This window comes from Trichomycterus rosablanca, chromosome 26 (genome assembly GCF_030014385.1).
Source record: "Trichomycterus rosablanca isolate fTriRos1 chromosome 26, fTriRos1.hap1, whole genome shotgun sequence".
Taxonomy (NCBI): Eukaryota; Metazoa; Chordata; class Actinopteri; order Siluriformes; family Trichomycteridae; genus Trichomycterus; species Trichomycterus rosablanca.
In genome coordinates, this window is record NC_086013.1 from 4,171,540 (window position 1) to 4,192,879 (window position 21,340).

The 21,340-nt window shown below is 42.0% G+C and overlaps 2 protein-coding genes across 2 annotated transcripts; both read right to left on the bottom strand.

Moving 5' to 3' along the window:
* Positions 1-2,010: 2,010 nt before the first annotated feature.
* Positions 2,011-11,054, bottom strand: rcc1l (RCC1 like). Its single transcript, XM_062988668.1, has 11 exons — positions 10,693-11,054; positions 9,844-9,973; positions 9,592-9,720; positions 9,084-9,150; positions 8,578-8,629; positions 7,757-7,841; positions 7,470-7,651; positions 6,505-6,592; positions 5,713-5,886; positions 4,447-4,532; positions 2,011-3,379 (listed from the first exon to the last, which is right to left on the bottom strand). Exons 1-11 carry the CDS (start codon positions 10,969-10,971, stop codon positions 3,302-3,304), a joined length of 1,350 nt encoding a protein of 449 aa, XP_062844738.1. The 5' UTR covers positions 10,972-11,054; the 3' UTR covers positions 2,011-3,301.
* A 1,877-nt stretch (positions 11,055-12,931) lies between these two features.
* ncf1 (neutrophil cytosolic factor 1) lies at positions 12,932-19,826 on the bottom strand. The gene is made up of 11 exons (XM_062988669.1): positions 19,748-19,826; positions 18,325-18,405; positions 18,156-18,231; positions 15,231-15,396; positions 15,077-15,135; positions 14,872-14,994; positions 14,361-14,468; positions 14,146-14,263; positions 13,945-14,058; positions 13,643-13,809; positions 12,932-13,408 (listed from the first exon to the last, which is right to left on the bottom strand). Exons 1-11 carry the CDS (start codon positions 19,817-19,819, stop codon positions 13,272-13,274), a joined length of 1,221 nt encoding a protein of 406 aa, XP_062844739.1. The 5' UTR covers positions 19,820-19,826; the 3' UTR covers positions 12,932-13,271.
* Between the last annotated feature and the right edge of the window lie 1,514 nt (positions 19,827-21,340).

Sequence of the window (21,340 nt, forward strand, 5' to 3'; positions counted from 1 at the left end):
ACTATTCTCAATCCAGCAGTGACAGCGCTGCTGTGTCTGATCCACTCATACCAGCACAGCACACACTAACACACCACCACCATGTCAGTGTCACTGCAGTGCTGAGAATGATCCACCACCTAAATAATACCTGTTCTGTGGGAGTCCTGACCATTGAAGAACAGCATGAAAGGGGGTAACAAAGCATGCAGAGAAACAGATGGACTACAGTCAGTAATTGTAGAACTACAAAGTATGGTATGGTAAGTGGAGCTGATAAAATGGACAAGGAGGTGGTTTTAATGTTATGACTGATCAGTGTATTTTTAAAGTTCAAGATGAAAAGACAGACGGAAATGAATTGTGCAATTTACTGTACTGTACACTATTTTACCATGTTTCTGATGGTTTGCTTTCCTTTTCTTTGTCTTGTTTTAAGTTTGAAGAGAGAGAAACGGTGGCACGACTTTTCTCAAAGCTAGTTTCCCCAACAAGAAGTGAGAAATGGTCGTTCATTGAATGTTAGTTGGGGGTCTAGCGTTAAGGACACTGGTGTAAGTTTAGGCCTTCAACTCTCCCAGTCTGCACTTTATTTAAGGTCTTTCTTAAAGATCTTACGGTTCTGATGTGAAAAAAGTGAGAAAGAAAAATAAATTTTTACATGCGGTCACTTTCGTTTGTCCTAACACATGGATATTGTTTACCCCCCCCCCCCCCCCATCCCCACACACATTTTGCTTCCTCTGTTAGATCTGATTAGCAGAAACCAAGTATTTATCAGTGTTAAAAGGATGATCTATTTCTTCTCTGACCATTAAAGACATAAAAACTGTGTTTTGTTTCCAGTTTTTTTCTGGTCTTTACCTACGGAAGACAAAAAAACGACAGCAAAGTCGCTCAGGTGGCGCAGCGGTAAAAAAAAAAAAACACACACACTAGCACACCCGGGCTGGGATCTCGAACACAACGTATCTGGGCTGAGCAGCCACATGAGCAATGATTGGCCTGTTGTTCATATAAGGGTGGGATGGTAGTAAGCCGGATAGGGTCTCGTAACCGATGCAACTATGACCTCTGCTGGCTGATTGATGGCGCCCGCACAGGGTTGGGGAAGGTTGGTATTTTTAATCAGAATGGGATTATAGAAAAACATTCTTTCTAATTTAAGCATGTTTTATGCAACCAGTTTATAAAAATGAACTATTAATTATTAAATGCTTTACTACCTAAGCATCATAATAGCTGGTATTCAGTACAAGAATTAAACCAAATTAATGGCTGGCAGTGGCCAATATATATATAAAAAATGCATTTTCTCCCAATTGCGTCACGCTTCCTCTCCACTAATGCCGATCCCCACTCTGATTGAGGAGAACGAAGCTAACCCACGCCCCCTCCGACACGTGGGCAGCGGCCGTACGCATCTCGTCACCCACACTTCGACGAGTGCAGTGCAGCTCAGCACCGTGTACGGAGAGACACACCCTGATCCGCACTCCTTTCCCGTCTCTGTGCAGGCGCCATCAATCAGCCAGCAGAGGTGGTAGTTGCATTAGTTATGAGAGAGCCCGGCTTAATCCCACCCATATCTGAACAACAGGCCGATCATTGGTAGCCGGCAGGCAGAGCTGAGACTCGATACAATGTGTTTGAGATCCCAGCTCTGGTGTTCTAGCGTGTGTTTTATCGCTGCGCCACCTGAGCGGCAAATAATAGACGTGTTTTTTTTTCATTATTTAGGCTCCTTCAGTGATTCACCGGTAACAAACCAATCAGCAAAAACCATCTACAAAGTTCTGGAGATCTTGTACAATAATACAATAGATTGTTTGCATCAAAATGTCCAGTTTTATCCACACAAAAGGAAAGCAGGGCACATCCAGATCGCTAATGTATTTACCTTAATTTATTTACCAAACGCTGCATATTTTGATTGGCAAGCTGTTAACCCGCCCCCACTGGGCTGCATCACCACACACAAAAAACAATCACCTGTCCGATGCTATAGCACGACACTGAATTCCTGAGGCATTTTAGATGTAGATTGTATGTATATATTTAAACACCATTAAAGCAGGATAACAACACTGTCACGTATTAACAGGGTGGCTTGTTTGTCGCTTGCGCCGCCCCGCCCGCTGGTGTTCCATCCACAGAAAAAAAACTATGGGTCACTTTGCATATAATACAACAGGCTTCCAAATATCTCCATCCATTGTGCTACACTGAGCCCTGGCACCACTGCAGTCACTGCTTTACATTCACTGTGTGACACTATTTTTCATTTCCATAGAGATCGGAGTTGCTATAGAAATAGAGGCAGCAAGCCAATACAAGATTAGAGTCATGCTGTTTATTAGAAGCTATCTACAGTATAATTCCCTACCACTGCTAGCCAGAGCGCTGTCGGGAGGGCCGAGTGCCGATAGGTATCCGAGCTACACGTCTCCTTCTAAAATGATGAAAACATGAACGAACCTCGTACTCCTCGTCTCGAGACGCATCAAGTACTGCATGAGGCAGTTAGTTTTTCATTCATTTTGTCTTTTTTATTAACCACTTTCTTTTAATCAGGGTTTCCAAGGAGCCAGCGTCACAGCAAGACAGGATCACGCCTCGGATGAAGTGCAAGTCATTCACATGGCAACACACTATCCCATTCACACTTCATGCGCTATAATAAATGTGCTAGTTCATCTTCTCCACTTTCTAATTTTGGAAGTAGGAGAAAATCCAAACGCTGTGTAAAGACCCCGGTTAGCAGGCTGAGGCACCTGCGCAGAAGTGGACGAGCCTCATGTGGAGCGTGGAGCAGGCAAATATACCCTCCGCGAACACAGAGGAACTGGCTACGCTAAATCGGAATATACGTGGCTGATTTAGGGCAGTTGCAGCTCCGTGGTCAGGCTCCACCACTGCCAGGTTGGCATTGTATTTGTTCCCAATTAAAAAGTGGGAGAAGATGCAAAACTCAGTGCCTGGGGTGCATCAAACTTTGTAATCTATTGTTAATGGACTAGAAGGAACATTGATGAGTTTATTGTAATGTGTGTCTAAAATGCAGCACATGTAGAGCAGTTGTAGCCTAGCGAATAAGGTACTGGACTTGTAATCAGAAGGTGTCTGGTTCAAGCCCCCTCAAGTTCAGGTGGCTGCCTTTTTGTTCATCAATCTGATGTGTAATAGAGCTTGGATCTCCATCCCAAGATCTTAAAGCCCACAGACCTCCACAGGTTAAAGATACGAACCCCTGTGCTAGCTTGAGTCTTCAGTTTGAACCAGGGCAGATGTGAAACGGAACCTCCCGCCTCTGATCGACATCTCATATGACAGACTTGACAAGTGCTACCATATGGTCCACGCCACAAGCCACGTCCACCACGTGACCCGGTACCGTCACCTAAAAAACATGCATGTCACGAGATTTAGCTATTACATCACTTTAAAAACGGTACAGTTATATACATACACATACACACAAAACATCACATCTGGAAGACAGCCTTTATTGTCATATATACCTCACCACCTTCCTAATATTGTGTCGGTCCTCGTTTTGCTGCCAAAACAGCCCTGACCATCGAGGCATGGAATCCACCAGACCCCTGAAGGTGTGCTGTGGTATCTGGCACCAAGATCTGTGGGATATTAAGCGGCAGATCCTTTAACTCCTGTAAGTTGTGACGTGTGGCCTCCATGGATCGGACTTGTTTTGTCCAGCACGTCCCACAGGTGCTCGATCGGATCTAGATCTGGGGAATTTGGAGGCCAAGTCGACACCTCAAACTTCTTGTTGTGCTCCTCAAACTTTGTGGCAGGGCGCAGCCATCAGGGAATACCGTTTCCATGAAAGGGTGAACATGGTCTGCAGCGATGCTTAGGTAGGTGGTACGTGTCAAAGTAACATCCAGATGGATGGCAGGACCCAACGTTTCCCATCAGAACATTCAACCTTTCGATTGATAGCCCAAAGCTCTACTCACTAGGCTACAACAGCCGAAATCCAGCAACCATGTGGATTCACGGCTAATCAGACACGAGAGCGTTAGTAATGGGCACTGACGGTAGGCTGGTTTGCCACCAATCATCAGAATAACTGCTCCAGAGTCTAAGGGACATCCGGCATTGCTCATGGTGATCTCAGGCTTGTGTGCAGCCTCTCAAACATGGTGTGCACAATAGAAACACTGGACAGGAAGCCCCAAGAAACTGTGTCCAGATCATTTCGAACATATAGGGTTGGTTTCCCAGACAGGGATTAAGGCTAGTCCAGGACTACATTTTGCTTTAAATGGAGAATCTCCATTCAAAATGCTGTGTAGTCTAGGACTAGGCTTAATCCCTGTCTGTGAAACCAACCCATATTGTTTTACAAATAGGTTCCCATACTAATCCACAGCAAAACAGACCTGCTGTATTGGAACTGGAGTGTTAAGCATAAGCACTTGTGTTCTGCAGTGGACTCACCCGCCATGGAAAATACTGATCATCCCGTTTGCCGATGCCAAGACACCCTCTGACGTTCTTGCCCCAGACGAACAATTCCCCACGATCTGAAAAAATAATAACCTAGTGATGAAGCCAGCGCTCGAACTTCATCCAAAATGATAATTACAGACACATTCATGCAAATCATGTCATCTAAACAAAAACAGGAGAAACTTTCTATTTAAAACATCTGGCATTCACGACGGCAAAAGTTTGTGGACGCCCCTATTTGTTAGAGGTTCTTGTCATTTTAGCCACTCCAACATCCAACATAAGATCTGCATATAGCAAAACAACATCCTTAGATATACATTAGTATAGGAATAGTACTGAAAAGTTGGTACTATCAATGCGTCACCATTCCAACCATCACGTTTATCAAATTTCTGCCCCGTCTATGTCACTCACTCACTGTCTTAACCGCTTATTCAATCAGAGTCGCACTGGGGTGCTGGAGCCTATCCCAGCTTTTCAATGGGCGCAAGGCACACAGTAATACACTGGGCAGGGCGCCAGTCCATCGCAGGGCAGACACAAATACAAACACACACACACACACATTCACCTATAGGGCAATTCGGTGTCTCCAATTAACCTGGCTGCATGTTTTTGGACTGTGAAACCCACGCAGACGCGGGGAGAACGTGCAAACTCCGCACGGAAAGGACCCGGATCGCCCCACCTGGGGATGGAACCCAGGACCTTCTTGCCGTGAGGCGACAGTGCTACCCACTTAGCCACCGTGCCGGTCTATCTTGTGTAAAGTAAACATGAAGTAAAGACTTCCAGGAGCTACAAGAGCTCAGTACTAGCCGTATAAGCTCTCAGTCTTTGACTGGAATGGGGTTCAACATTCACTATTGAGTTCCAAACTTCTCAGTACATGAACTGTTCATCCTGTGGTCTTCACACAAGCCTAAGATCAAAATGTGCAATGCCACAAGTCGACTGGAGGGTTTCTCAAGGCTAGTCCTCAATGCCCAATGACCTGTAGAGTTTTGGCGTTCCCTGCAGCTGATCTAACTCATAGTGGCCCTCTTGGACGGCTGTAAAATCCACTACAAATGGACTCTAGAGCCAGTAACACAAGTAATGGCAGGCACATCTCTCTTTAATTCTAATGCTCAGAATGGAATGGCCTTAATGAAACCTTTTGCTATGACTAAATGAAAGCAAATCCCTGCAGTCATGTTCCAACTTATGGTTTTAGAATAAGATACTCAGGAAGCCTCTACAGATGTTTACCAGTGATGGCTGCGAAGTGGCCGAGTCCGCAACGTATACGCGAAACTTTCACCGTCGGGTTGAACTCCGACCTCCCGAAGAGCGTCGCCGGCACCTTCTCTGGGATCTCTGACTCGGACAGGTTGGGCCCTTTTCCCAGGATTCCATAGCCCCACACAAACACGTCTCCTTCCTCTGTGGACAAAGTGCCTTAATTAATATAATTAAATAATATAATATAATTAATAACTGCTTTCACCCTGTTCTTCAATGGTCAGGACCACCACAGAGCAGGTATTATTTGGGTTGTGGATCATTCTCAGCACTGCACTGATACTGACATGGTGGTGGTGTGTTAGTGTGTGTTGTGCTGGTATGAGTGGATCAGACACAGCAGTGCTGCTGGAGTTTTTAAATACCGTGTCCACTCACTGTCCACTCTATTAGACACTCCTACCTAGTTGGGCCACCTTTCAATTGATAGCCCAAAGCTCTACCCACTAGACCGAACCACTGTCCCCAAGTTCTAGCATTAAACAACCTTCTCCGATATTTACAGTGACCAAACTTGACGCCCCCCTCCTTCAACAAAAACACAACATACAATCCCAAATGAGTTCCAGCTAAACAAAACCCTTTCGTGTTATGCCGAGTACCCAAAGCTCTTTCATATAACTGCACCGACTAGTAACTATGGCAGCCTCATTGATCCGAAGGCCTTTGAGGATGGGTTAAGTGCCCAGCGCAGAATAATCCCCTTACATCAGCACGACAGATTCATTACTAACATGAGAAGACACACACGGTGCTCACCGTTGAGTACCGCGACCTGAGTTCCCCCGCACGCTGCCTGCACCACCTTGCCCAACTCCTTCAGAGGAAGCAGCCTTGGTGAGCTGATCTGCAATTCACATAGAATGACAAACAAAAATTTACCTACTCCAGTCCTGGGCGTATGTACGAGGGTTCCAACTTTTTAATGCCATCAGCAAAAAATTCACATCATCATCACATGAAAATCTTCTTCCCCTTAAAGCTTCTTCGAGTGTCCAAAAAGGTGGAAATCAGATCAGGTGATCAATCCGGACTACAAGCGCCTCTCAATCTCTCAGACACGCCCAATTACTCCTAGTTATGTTTTAGAATACCCTGGACAGGGCGCCAATCCAGCACGATGCTCGGCCACCCCTATTATGTCTGTGTGGACACCTGGCCGGTGCCGATTGCACCGCTGAGATTCATTTTGCCCAGGGGTCCAACAATGGTTGCTTGGAGCAGCCAGGATTTAAACCCTCAACCTTTAGACTGACGGTCCAAAGCCGCTCAAGAGGTACCGAGGTCTAATACTCTAGCCCAACAAAGATGTAGCACAGTGGTCACCAACCACAGGGGACACGAACCGGTACCGGTCCGTGGGTCATTTATTACCGGGCCGCATAGAAAGAATAAATAATTAGAGATCGGTACAAGATCAATTCAATTTCCAATGCTCTTTGGGTGTTATTGCCTCCAATCACCACTAGGTGGGAGCAGCGTCTCATTGCAGCGAAAAAAGCTCAGGATTAAAATCACCCGCCCCCGCCGGTCCATGAATTTATATCTTATATGAAACAGGTTCGTGATGCAAAAAAGGTTGGGGAGCGCTGATCTAGCTGTCCATTTAACAGAGGGACGTTGAACGAGTTCCACTGCAGATCCCTGACCTCAGCCCTACATTAGCCCTAAATACTTTATTATATTTACTGCATAAAGAACTTGACTGGATAAGACTACCTCACCTGTGTAGCCTCTGTGACTGAAGCAAGCTGCAGGTATTCCGAGTTGCCCCAGCCGAAGAGCTGACCATCCGCAGACACGGCCAGGCTACAATCTCCATACGTGCTCACCTGCTGCACTTTGACCCCTGCTAGGTCTCCTCCGACTGGGACAGGAAATGCAGCCTTGTGGTGATGACCCAGACCTGTGAAGTGATTAAATAATTAGAACTTGCTACATGATGACACTGATAGGTTAATAAATACAAATCATATGCTGACAGACAACAGACAGAGGGGGCGATACTGACCTGTTTGTCCATCTGCCCCCCATCCACAGGCATACACAGACCCCTTCTCTGTCAGAAAGAGACTGTGGTCCTGTCCACATGCCACCTACAAAGCAAGGAGACAAAATTGGTTGTCAAGTTTTAAAGGCTGCATCTTCAGTGTTCCACAAAAGTTGGGACAGGGGTATGTTTAACATTGTGTTACATTTTCTTTCCTTTCAATAATGTTTTGTGGTCATTTGGGAACTGAGGACATCAATAAATTGCTTAATGTAGCAATTTAGCTGCCCAACAGTCCGGGACCTACACTGTCATATATTGCGTATCATAATGCGCCACACAATTCTAATTTTAGACAGGTCAGGACTGCAGACAGGCCAGTCTAGCACCTGCACTCTTTTACTTGCACTGTACATAATATATTTTTTTAGCGTGTCCAATTTTTACCCAATTGCGTTATGCTTCCTCTCTACTGGTGCTGACCCCCGCCCTGATTGAGGAGAGCGAACCGACACACTGCATTTTTTCACCTGCACCAGCCGAGTTCATATGCGAATCAGCCCTGTGCACAGAGAGCCACACCCTGATCAGCATCATTCCTCTACTCTGTGCAGGCGCCATCAACCAGCCAGCAGAGGTCGTAATTGCAGCAGTTATGAGGTCCCTATCCAGCTCTCTAACCCTGTATAAACAACAGCCAAACGTTGTTTACATAGCCGCCCAGTCCAGCCGGATGGCAGAGCTGAGATTCGATACGACGTATTCATAATCCCAGCTCTGGCGTGCTAGCGTATTTTACCGCTGCATTTCACTGTTATCTCATTAATGACAGATTTACCAACCTGAATGACTTGACTATCAAATCCCTCTATCTTGTGAACGACGTGGCTGCCACTGCAAGGAGAAAAGAATGTGTTTTGTTTATCACTGGAGCTTGTTCAGTACAGCCATTTATATACACTAGTGCTTTTCAATGAACCAGTAATGATTTTTGGAAGCAGTGCCCCCCATCCCAAGCCATCCTAACCAATTAATAATTATTAATTATGCAAAAGTGTGTTTTGATAAAACACATTGACCCAAAATGATAACATCAACTTTGGCCATCTTGACACTCCACAGGTTCAATGTAGCAAATATAAGATACTGTTCTCCACAATATTCAACACTAATAGCATCGATTTTCATATGATGACACTAATTTAAGTTATTGTGGGTTGTGATATTGTTAGGTTTGTCCCCTATGCCACCTTGAATAGTAACATTGGCTGTAATGAAATGAGCTGTAATATTCACTCTGCATTACTAATCTAAAACGTAATATTATGGTTAGCGCCAAGAGACAGACCTGTAAACTTCATCTTCAATGATCTTCCTTCCACACTGGCCATAAGCATTATTACCCATGCTGAACACTGGAGAAACAAGAAAAAAAAACCTTCCTAAATACATTGTTAATCTTTAAAATACTGTACACTGCATAGCTATAATATTTTATGCATTTAAACATCACATCTACCCCCATCAGCCAGCCAGACAAAACATCTTTATCCTGGTGCCATCTCTTCCACATATAAACCTGACCTGCTTCAATGTCCAGTTATGATATGTTTGACAATTGACAGAAGTTAGCATGGGCACTCTGACTGGCCTGTGACCTCCCTGCCCATACACAGTAGGATTGGCATCAATGAGCACAGCTGCCTGTGAGCACCCCTTGTGCAATCCTTATATGACTAGCTGGTCCAATTCAATCTTACTAGAGTATGTATGATTTTTAGTTCTAATTAAATATTAGAATCATTAATATCATCCAAATTACCATTTTAATAAGACAATTAAAAGCTAAATCTTACCGCCTTCTGAGTCTGTGAGCACCAGAGAATGAGCCCGACCACAGGACACCTGAAGGACACGCGTCTCTTGAGGGTTGGCAAGCGGCAGAGAAACAGGGGAAGGCTCCAACACGTAGTCATAACTTTTATCTATCATACAAAAAATACAGTCAAATGTGGTGATTATCAACATCAGTGAATCATTTTTACTAAGCATTCTATCAGACTGTGGGAAAACTAGAAAAAACTCCACTGTAGCAGGTGGTATCTTACGCCGGTCGTGTTGGGTACGCTGAAAGCTCAGCTGAGAGTCTTTGTTAAGGCCCATGCCCCACACTTTGGTGACGTCTTTGGTGTTTGACGCCAGTAACGTGAAGCCATAGCCACAGGCTGCTGAAGTGATCTAGAAAAAGAGAGACGTTATGACTACCTCCTTGTTTCTACACACACTGTCCATTTTATCAGCTTCACTGTGGTCCATCTGTTTCTCTACATACATTCTTCAATGGTCAGGACTCTCCCAGGACCACTACAGAGCAGCTATCATTTAGGTGGTTGCTCGTTCACAGTTCTGCACTGACACTGACATGGTGGTGGTGTGTTAGTGTGTGTTGTGCTGGTATGAGTGGATAAGACACAGCAGCTCTGATGGAGTTTTTAAACACCTCACTGTCACTGCTGGATTGAGAATAGTCCACCAACCAAAAACATCCAGCCAACAGCGCCCGGTGGGCAGCGTCCTGTGACCACGGATGAAGGTCTAGAAGATGACCGACTCAAACAGCAGCAACAGATGAGCGATCGTCTCTGACTTTACATCTTTAAGGTGGACCAACTAGGTAGGGGTGTCTAACAGAGTGGACAGTGAGTGGACACCAACACCATGTCAGGGTCACTGCAGTGCTGAGAATGATCACCACCTAAACGATACCTGCTCTGTCGTGGTCCTGTGGGGGTGCCGACCATTGAAGAACAGGGTGAACGCAGGCTAAAAAGGTATGTAAAGAAACAGATGGATTACAGTCAGTAATTGTAGAACTTGGAATGGATTTTATCAACATCATATTGTTATACTGCAAAACCCCAAGTCATCATTGAATAAAATACAGAATTATACCATACCTTCTCCTCAGTTTCGAGTCGGTAGGGGGTCAGTTGGATCTTTCTGGGTTTTTTGGTACCACTATCTGGAATGACAAAGCTGGGGATGCCCAGAGCTCCAGTGTAACTGAATCCCCACACGAACACCTTGTCTGTGGGCTTCCTTCGCTGACCCACATACCGAAATAACGGCGTGTCCTCTGTCTCCTTGTTTCTGCCCCTGGCTACAGAAGAGAATAACCTGCATGCCAGCAAAGATCTGAATCTAAACTGTACCCCAGTACTAACTACCGGCGTCATTATTATTCATATGTACATTCAGCACCCGGTGATAAAGAAACACAACACTGTTAAAATTACCACCTAGCTAATGTGCTGCATGATGCAATGTTACACTTCTACATCACACAAGGAACATTATTCACTAGTCGGTTGTATTTTTTACTTAAATTCTCCTTTTAGTCCTTGTTTACAATGCTAACAATGCTAACATGTTTTCTCTCACAGGAGGCATCCATGACAGTTAACGCTTAGCTTAGTTTAGCTGCCCGATATTTCCACCCATATTCAGACCAATCCCGCCCCCTGTGCTTTGATTGGCTAAGCGCTTGTCAAACACGGCAAGGATCCAATCAGCGTGTCTTTTTTCAAACAGACGAACAGAAAGTTGTTTGACGGAAAACAGCTAGGGAAAAAAATGAACTCTTACCTCAGACCGTGTATTTGCTAAAATGTTAGCTAGAGGGCACACGAATACTTTAAAATATATTACATTTTCAACCCAGGAGCTGGAGCATCTTTCTTAGTCAAAGAAATAACTTCAAAGTTGTCCAGTTGTGGCTGTTTTTAGTCAAACCCAACTATATAGTACAATGGGTCATACTAAAGAACCCAATGTACTGTAGTACTGTCATAGCATGTCATATATCCAGTATATATGTTAAACCCTATAACTCTTTATATCAAACTCTAACCTGTCTATAATTATAGTTTTAAGATGTTCTTAGATAATCTCCAAGCATTCGGACAAATTTCCTTCACTATAGTCAAGTCAAGTCAAATGTATTCGAGTAGCGCTTTTTACAATGGACAGAATCCAGGACCGACAGACCAAAAACCCCTGTTGAGCAAGCCGAGGGCGGCAGTGGAAAGGAAAAACTCCCTTAAAAATACAAGAAGACCTTAAGAGGAACAGATTCAGCAGGGAAACCAATCCCATTATATTTATAATAAGGGCATTTTGGTTCTTTGGCTCTTTTAGCAAACGGACCATTTTCAATATGTTTCAATAGGTGCAGTCAAAGTAGCCACCAACTGTGGTCAATCATAATCATACTAACAAGGGATTAGAAGCCCATGCGATAAAGTAAAATGACAGTGCATTCTACGTTAAGTTATACTTTAAAAAGAACTCAAATTTATGAAAATCATCCCTTACAATTGTATGTAAACATTTGGCGTACTCTATATTATACACTTTATATCCTAAAGCATAAAGGAAATGCTCGAGAAGGGGTCAAGAGAGGCGAGGGAAAACGCAACCAACAGCTGGAGGACCAAAGACAACGCAGAAAGCAGAGTCAGCAAACCCAGACCTCTTTCCCACACTCCGACTATGTCAGCAATAATTGTGGTAGAGACTGCCACGCTAGGATTGGATTGCTCAGTCACTCCAGATGGTGCAATCAGCAGGACTGCCCTTGACCGACCAAGGTGCTACCATTATCTCACGAGATAGACTGATGCCAATGATGATGATGATATGGTCATTGGGCTGCTTAATTGGACCTCTCAGGCTTCCAAAAGCTCAGTCAGCTTCACCTGCACATTCCAGGGTAAATGGCAATGTTTAAAATACTCACGCAAATACGTATATAGCAATTTATTGTAAATAACATTAATATATTTTAGTCTTTGTAATACAGTTATATAAAAGTTTAAGCATGCTAACAAAGTAACATTGACCCCCTTGGACCTCATCCCTTGCAGAACAACCCACCATTGACTTTTAAATATTGTGTAATTCAGAGTTACATGTAATATTTGATTTACATGCGTTATATTCAGAATTCAGTGTTTCAGTCTTCATATTAAAGATGTAAATACTGTATCTCATCTGAATACTGCCTCATGTTTGTATCCTGCTAATGCCCAACCACATGAGATTGTATGATCATTCAACAAGTCAAGGAGCAACGTCTCAGGTTTGTAAATTAATACATTTTTATTAGTTTTAAATTAAAATACAGCAAACACCAAGATAACAATAATTAAAATAAACAACAGTTAAAATGGAATGCTATACACAGTTAGGTACTATTTATGTACAGTTGAGTACCACTCATTATGTTACAGAGCAAATGTAATTGCTAATATGTTGTAAAGCCAGTGGTCCTCACTGCCAAAACTATGTAACAATATTAGTCGCAAAAGCTTCATCTCAGGTTCAACCTACAAAAGCTTGATAAACTGCTTAGACAAATAGTATCTGTTAGAAAAGGAAGTCATGTCATGCAACTTTCCATACAGAGACATACAGCCATGAATCTGCTTCAGTAATAAAAGACTCAAGCGTGAGTGAGTCCAGTGTTTAGTCCTGCTCAGTTGGAAAGGATGCTGATCCTCCTGCGTGTGTTCTCGGTGCAGCGCTCCATAATAAGTTCGTGACTGGGCCGAGGAGGAATTACTGGGGTTTTCTTTGGTTCATCTTTCAAGGTTGCTGATGTAGCAGTATTATCTGTAAGCACATAGACATTTAGTTACAACCTCCCTTTGCCAGCATAACAGCAATACCAACCCTTCTAGTGAAGTTGTAGGCCAGGGGACTCAGATGATCACGGCAAAAGTTTGATTATGTTGGTTGATTATGTGGATTTTGGGAGTGTGTGTTGAATAATTGCTCTACTGGAAGATTTAAAAGAAGAGTTTCTAGCCTCTTGGTGAAGGCAACCACAAAGTGTAAAGAGTGTACCTGTGTTTCCCTCTCTCTCCTCAACAGTGCACTTGGAGAGTTTCCTTGGGTTGGATGAGAGTCTTACTCGCTGCTGTAGGAATCTACGACTTTGACGCCGATAGCTGTCCTGGCTAATTCTTTTCCGGCCATTGGCGTGGATGCTTTGGGCATTGCGTATAGTAGACCTATGCGGAAAAATTTCCATTTATCAACGTATTTTAAGTAGAACTTAGAACATATGTACTCATTACGTGTACGAGAATTCCAAGTATTAAACATGGCTTGATGGACTAGATCATTATTACAGCGCATAAGAATACCTCCGGGGTGGTGGAGTGTTCCTCGTCCTGATGCTCCTGTCAGCCTCCACCTCCCTGATCTCCCCTGTCCTGCACAGGAACATAGATGGGTAGTAGCCGGTCTCTTCTCCTTTTCTGCAAGAGAAAGAATTTCCAGTCAAGGGATTCTGTTTAAGTGCTACATATCAAAGCCAGAGTTGTTTTTTTTAAGACATAACATACCTGACCACCCACCAGCCATCCAGAAGTTTATGGATGACCTCGACAGTTTCTTCAATTTTCAGAGTGAGCTCGTCATCCTCTGCTACTTTGTAGGCCTTAGTGGTTTTGTACAGCTCTCCTGTTTAATATGAGCACCAGATATCAACAACTCAACTAAGGTTCCTTTACACCTTATACATTGTTACCAAGTAAATTGATACTGTATGTAGACCGACCTGCATAGTTGGGCTCAGGCTCCTCTGACTCATTAGGTCCGTCCAGTGGTTCTAGGTAGGATGCTGGCGCCCATCCTCTCTGCGCCTCACACTGGCAGAACCACCAACCTGAAGCAATAAAAGCACAATTTTTATAGATTTATACCAGTCTGGTTGTGTGATGAACACATGCTGCCTCTTTGTGACCTGTGGCTCAATGATACATAAAGCGGATCAATGCTTCAATGTCCTAGACACAGGAAGGCTTGTGGCATCATCATGGCCTTGAACTGACGACCTCCAGATGAAGTGTGAATTCCCTTTTCACGAATAACACTGTGTTATATTTCAAGAACACTAAACCCTTCATCCTGGATAAAGTACCAGTCTATCAAAGGATGTCATTAACCTAATCATTACCACTTACATAGGGGCAATTCAGATTGACCAACCAACCTTGGTAACTTGGTTGAGCTTAAGAGAAACCAAAGTAGACAGGGCATATGTTATGTGCACTAAATTCTGATCTCACCATTGGGACTCTTCTCCACAATCTCCACCATGTCTCCTGCCTTCAGGTTGAGTTCATATTTTGAACTTTTGCTGTAATCTGCAATCACCCTGTAGCTGTCCAGCATGACAGGACCTGTGATTTCTAAAGAATGAAGATAAACTCATATTAGATCTATATTTCTTAATCAGACTTAATCAGACTCTGGACGGGACTCATATCTTACCAGATGTGACGGTCCTCGCTCTGTCCCTGGACATGACGTAGGTCTCGTTTCTTTTAAATCTACAAACACAAATCAAATCAATAAGACATGCTTGCTTCGTTCACTAGTGTATTCAGTCATACGTAGCTGTCTGTCTTTGCTAGGATAGACGTACGGGTGAGGAGCTGGCGGAGTCTCATCTTCTGGGCGTACTTTGAAGAAGTTTTTTACAAGCTGGCAACGGGAGATCTTCGGAGGCAGACTGAGCAGGTTGAGACAGTATTCAGCCAGGGTTCCCTGTCTGGTCTCGGTTGTCTTCTGGTTATCCAGCCATTTTGGAGCTACAAAAAGAACATAATGTCAAGAACACCAGTAAACATTTTGGACTGTCTATCTCAACAAAGAGCCTTTTGTACACCATTTACTCCAATCTGGTCATTTCCAATTCCCCTATTGCAATTCATCTGCCAATAGTCATACATGCAGTCATGGCTTCTCCTTTTCACAGAGCTGTATCACATACAGCAAGTCATGCTATGCCTAATGTAAATCCCCCACCACTCTTTCTTGCACCTTGACCAGTCCCAGAGACTGTATATTACAGCACTGCTGGGATTCGAACTTGAATGCTCAACCCTTCCACAGTGTTGAGATAGCACCATTCGAGTGCCCAAGAGCGTTAGTGAGGTCAAGCATGCCGCTGGGCACAAAAGCATGGCTCACAGTCGACATAACAATGAATTCCAAATACATTCAATGGGGTCAATGCAGAGCACTGGAGTTCACCTACATTTACAACATTTAGCTGACACGTGTAAACAAATCCATTATATTAAAGGTTTAAGGACCGTGCTCAGGAGCCCAGCTTTAACAACTTTAGAATTGGAGAAGGGCTTGAACCAGCAACTTTCCGACCAAAAGGGTAGTAACTTAACCTCTAAGCTCACATTTTCTCCACACAAACCTGTCTTTATAGACTTTGTGCAAAATCATGCCAGATCATTGGTATGATCCAGGGCCTGTTGCCACGAACTCAATAATCAGTAGGTCAACATACACATTTGGCCTCTGTCTACTCAGGGCGTTTGGAACGTCCCCAGTCGCAGCTGCACTGACTAAAATAACAAAAGAAACACTGTAATTTTTCCCGATTGTGCAGTCTGTCACTTTAACTTCTCCTTTTCTCCTTTTCGCTTTGCAGCTAAACAAAAAGAAAGACAGGGAAAGTCCACGGGTTTCCATTTCGGTACAGATGTAAGGCAGCGTTCGCACAGAATGTGGTTCAGGAAATTTAAACTTAAAAGCAGTGCAGAATTTTAAGGCTGTTTTATGAATGCATTACATAATGAACAGCCGATATTAACCCTTTGATGCACAACCTGGGTCAAAAGTGACCCAACTGAGTTTTTATTTTCTACATCTTTGCAATAAATTAATTTCGTCATTCAAGCTTCCATGGATTCCTCAATGAACTTGTTTTTGATCATCACAAATCCTTATTTCAGTTTTATATTTTTTATTTTTTTAATAAAAATCATTTTTGTATCACTACCCTTCTAATGCACAACATGGGTCAAAAATGACCCTTATGTATTTACTATGGAATTTGACAGAAACTACTGACATTTGTAAGTGTTTGTAGTCAAAAACATATTTACTGATCTTTTGAAAGACAACCAAAGATTAGGCTCTTGAATCTTGAATATGTCCAATACTATTTGCTTGCTAGCTGTTTACATATTCTAGTATAGATAGCTTTTATTAGCTAAGACAGCAAATACATGAATAACTGACAAATGTGCATATGAAAATATTCTTGAATGGATGAATATGGGTCATTTTTTGGGGTTTGCTTAGCTTGTGCATCAAAGGGTTAACATATGTCAGACTTGCCACTGTTCCATGGGGTTTGTACATACAACTGATTTGTTCACACGATCTTGGGACCTTCCTGTATTTTGTACACAGCTTTCTGAACTTTCCCACTTTAATACTTGTAGCTCAGTTTGTTTGCAGTCATAATTACTAATAAGGAATTTGAAAGTTGAAAGTTAAATAACATTCTGGAACCTTCTACCCCACCAAATATAAATCTATGTAGCTTTGTTCATATTTTTTGCTTTTAAGTGGACAAAGACTATGTATTACAATCATTTTTCTACACTATAAGGTCAAACGTATGTGAACAACCGTCATATTTCAGCCAAATCTATTGCGAATGAAGAAAGAGCCTGTCCAATTGCCCGATTGCGTCATGCTTCCTCTCCACCAATGCCAATCCCCGCTCTGATTGAGGAGAACAAAGCTAACCCACGCCCCCTCCGACACGTGGGCAGCAGCCGTATGCATTTTGACGAGTGCTAATGCGAATCAGCCCTGTGTACGGAGAGACACACCCTGACAGCACTCTTTTGCCGTCTCTGTGCAGGCGCCATCAATCAGCCAGCAGAAGTCGTAATTGCATTAGTTATGAGAGAGTCCCTATCCAGCTTTTTATATCCCACCCCTATCTGAACAACAGGCCAATCGATGTTCATGTGGGTGCTCAGCCCAGGCGGCAGGCAGAGCCAAGACTCGATACGATGTATTCCAGATCCCAGCTCTGGCTCCAGCGTGTGTTTTTACCGCTGCACCACCTGAGCAACTTACAAATCCTTTTTAAATGAACACGAATAAATTCCCACAAACATGTCAAAAGAGACAAAGAGAGGGGAAGTTTTATATTAATTCCTATATATGTTAAAATTTCAAAACTCATGATCAGGAGTTCATATTACTGTATTTGGTTGTGTGGTGTAGCCACACCCGAAAATCCCCTGTATTCTTCTTTGAGTTCCGCAAATATGGCTTAGATTGTTGTTTTATTCTCTCGAATACAAGAAACAATTTTCTTTGCATTAATATGTTTTAGATAGCAGTTACTGTAGGTTTCATGCTTTCTATTTTTGCACTGTAAAAGTCTTACATTAGACATGCTTGACTTGAAGCAGGTGTTTCCTTAGACGTACTGTACAAACCGAGACATTTAAAGCATCAAGACATTCACTCTCTGTTACAAGCAACTGATGTGGAACATGTGAGTGATTTCTGTAATTCTTACCCGGTAATGTAGGAATGATCCGATCTTTGGCATCAATGTCACCTGCTTCGATCGGAAACATCTCCTTCAAGGATTTCTACATTAACAATAAACATTTGAAGAGCTTTAGATGCTAGCAATGATGTAGACCTTGGTATGGTAGAGTTTAGTGCACAACTAAAAGACTTACATGGAAGGTATGGATATCTGGATATCTTCTGTAGACCAACTTCTCAGACTGGTCGCTCCATTTCACCAGGAACATGTACACCTTTTAGAAACCAACAATACATTTTAATCGTCAGTGCTCGATAACGTTTTGACACACGTCAACGTTTAGAATGATATTTGCTGCTTTGTTTTAACCCTTTAAGTGCTGCACAACCTTGGTCACCTTGGTAGATTTTATGATTAATTGATTGATGAATTGATTCTGTAGCATATTAATAAAACAGCACTACCCAAATGACTTCTGGTCTGTAAGGGGTTTTGCATGGGTACCTTGTGTCTGCATGGATTTTCTCTGGGTACTCCAGTTTCCTCCTATGTCCCATAAGCATACAGAAGGTGTGCTGCAAACTGCCCCAAGATGTGGAGTGTGTTGTGCTTACTAAAAATAACACTTGCCAATACTGGGTATTTTTTAATGACCTCACTATATACTGTTTGTATATCATTATATGTGTATGGTGGCCGAGTGTTGCTTATAGGTGTTGATCGGGTAAAAAAGGCTTTAAATAAAAGGTCAAACATTTAGTAATTAATTAATGTGTTTATTATATAAGTTATGATTGAATGTTTGGTACAGACACGTACAGTAAAATCAACTGTCCCAAAATTAAACTATTAGGCGGGTTGGAGTGGCTGTTACGACGGCGTATTAGGGCCACCTTAAAGAAAAATATTTTTTTAAGTTTGATTTTGAGAACAAACAAGCCTTATGGCTTCTCTAAACTGACAAACCTACAATGGCTGCACACTCCCTGGCCATAATATTCTCATAATCCTTTCAACTTTAATCTCGAAATAATTTCAACTTCATTCTCAAAATATTTCGACTTTATTCTCATAATATTTCGACTTTTTTCTTATAATATTTTTACTTTAATCTCGAAATAATTTCGACTTTATTCTCAAAATATTTCAACTTTATTCTCAAAATATTTTGACTTTATTCTCATAATATTTCGACTTTTTTCTCATAATATTTTGACTTTATTCTAATAATATTTCGACTTTATTCTCATAATATTTCAACTTTATTCTCATAATATTTTGACTTTATTCTCATAATATTTTGACTTTATTCTAATAATATTTCGACTTTATTCTCATAATATTTCAACTTTATTCTCATAATATTTTGATAATATTTCAACTTTATTCTCATAATATTTAGTATAATATGTATACTGTACATGCACTTTTAATACAATTCTAGTGGTAGTTCTTGGGTCATAAGTTCAATAAATTCATGTCTTGCTATAAAAATGTTCCACAATTCATGTCAATAACAGCAGTAACATGATTATTTTGTCATATAAGCTTTATAAGAGAAATTTGCATTTAATATTAATATTTAATGTGTACTTACATAATATATGTGTACTTACATAATGCTGGCTTGGATAGAACCTTTTTTCAAAACCCAAAAGCTCAACATGACGCACATAAGTGTCTGACATCCTGCTGCACACCAGTACCAACAATACCAACACTGCAGAAAACTGGAAGAGAGAACTAGAACTGGATCTAGAAGAGAACGATGACACCGGGTTATATAAGATTCACACTGACAGGAAGTATAAGAGACCTCCTTTTTCTCACTTTCCTTTTTTCACACAAACACTGACAATAATCTAGGCTGAATAGTAAAGCACAACATTCCAGTAACCCTACAACAGCACAGTTTAAAATACAATATTTTATATATTTATATTTTGAAAAAAATGCCATAATAAAAAAATAACCTGTGACTTTACTCTTGAAATATTAACCTAATTTCATAATTGATGGGCTTTGTTCTCATTAGTTATATTAGTTAATACTATATTGTTGTATTTTTTATTATTATTATTTTCTTTATGCATTTTCTCCCCTTTTTCTCCCTTTTAGAGCGTCCAATTGCCCGATTGCGTCATGCTTCCTCTCCACCAATGCCGACCCCTGCTCTGAATGAGCAGAACGAAGCTAACCCACGCCCCCTCCGACACGTGAGCAGCAGCCGTATGCATCTTATCACCTACACTTTGACGAGTGCAGTGCAGCTCAGCGTTGTGTATGGAGAGACACACCATGAGAGCACTCTTTTCCCGCCAGTGCTTTTGCCCATAGTGTATACACTGATCAACCATAACATTAAAACCACCTCCTTGTGTGTGTGTGTGTAGACTTACTGTCTACTATTTTATCAGCTCCACTTCCCATATAGAAGCACTTTGTAGTTCTACAATTACTGAATGTAGTCCATCTGTTTCTGTGCATGCTTTGTTATCCCCCTTTTATGCTGTCCTTCAATGGTCAGGACCCCCACAGGACCACTACAGAGCAGGTATTATTTAGGTGGTGGATCATTCTCAGCACTGCAGTGACACTGACATGGTGGTGGTGTGTAGGTGTGTGTTGTGCTGGTATGAGCGGATCAGACACAGCAGTGCTGCTGGAGTTTTTAAATACCTCACTGATGAAGGTCTAGAAGATGACCGACTCAAACAGCAGCAATAGATGAGCGATCGTCTCTGACTTTACATCTACAAGGTGGAACAACTAGGTCGGAGTGTGTAATAGAGTGGACAATGTGTCTGATTCACTCATACCAGCACAACACACACTAACACACCACCACCATGTCAGTATCACTGCAGTGCTGAGAATGACCCACCACCTAAATAATACAACCCCTGGCAAAAATTATGGAATCCCCACTCTTGGAAGATGTTCTGTCAATTGTTTAATTTTGTAGAAAAAAAATAAATCACAGACATGCCACAAAACTATCATTTTTCTAAATGTCAACCTTCTGGCATTAAGAAACAATAAAAAAAAGAAACAAATATAATAGTTGTGGTCAGTCACAATTGCTTTTTTTAGATCAAGTAGAGGAAAAAAATATGGAATCACTCAAATCTGAGGAAAAAATTATGGAATCACTCTGTAATTTGCAGTTTAAAAACAAAACATCTGCAGCAGATTAGATTTGCTAATTA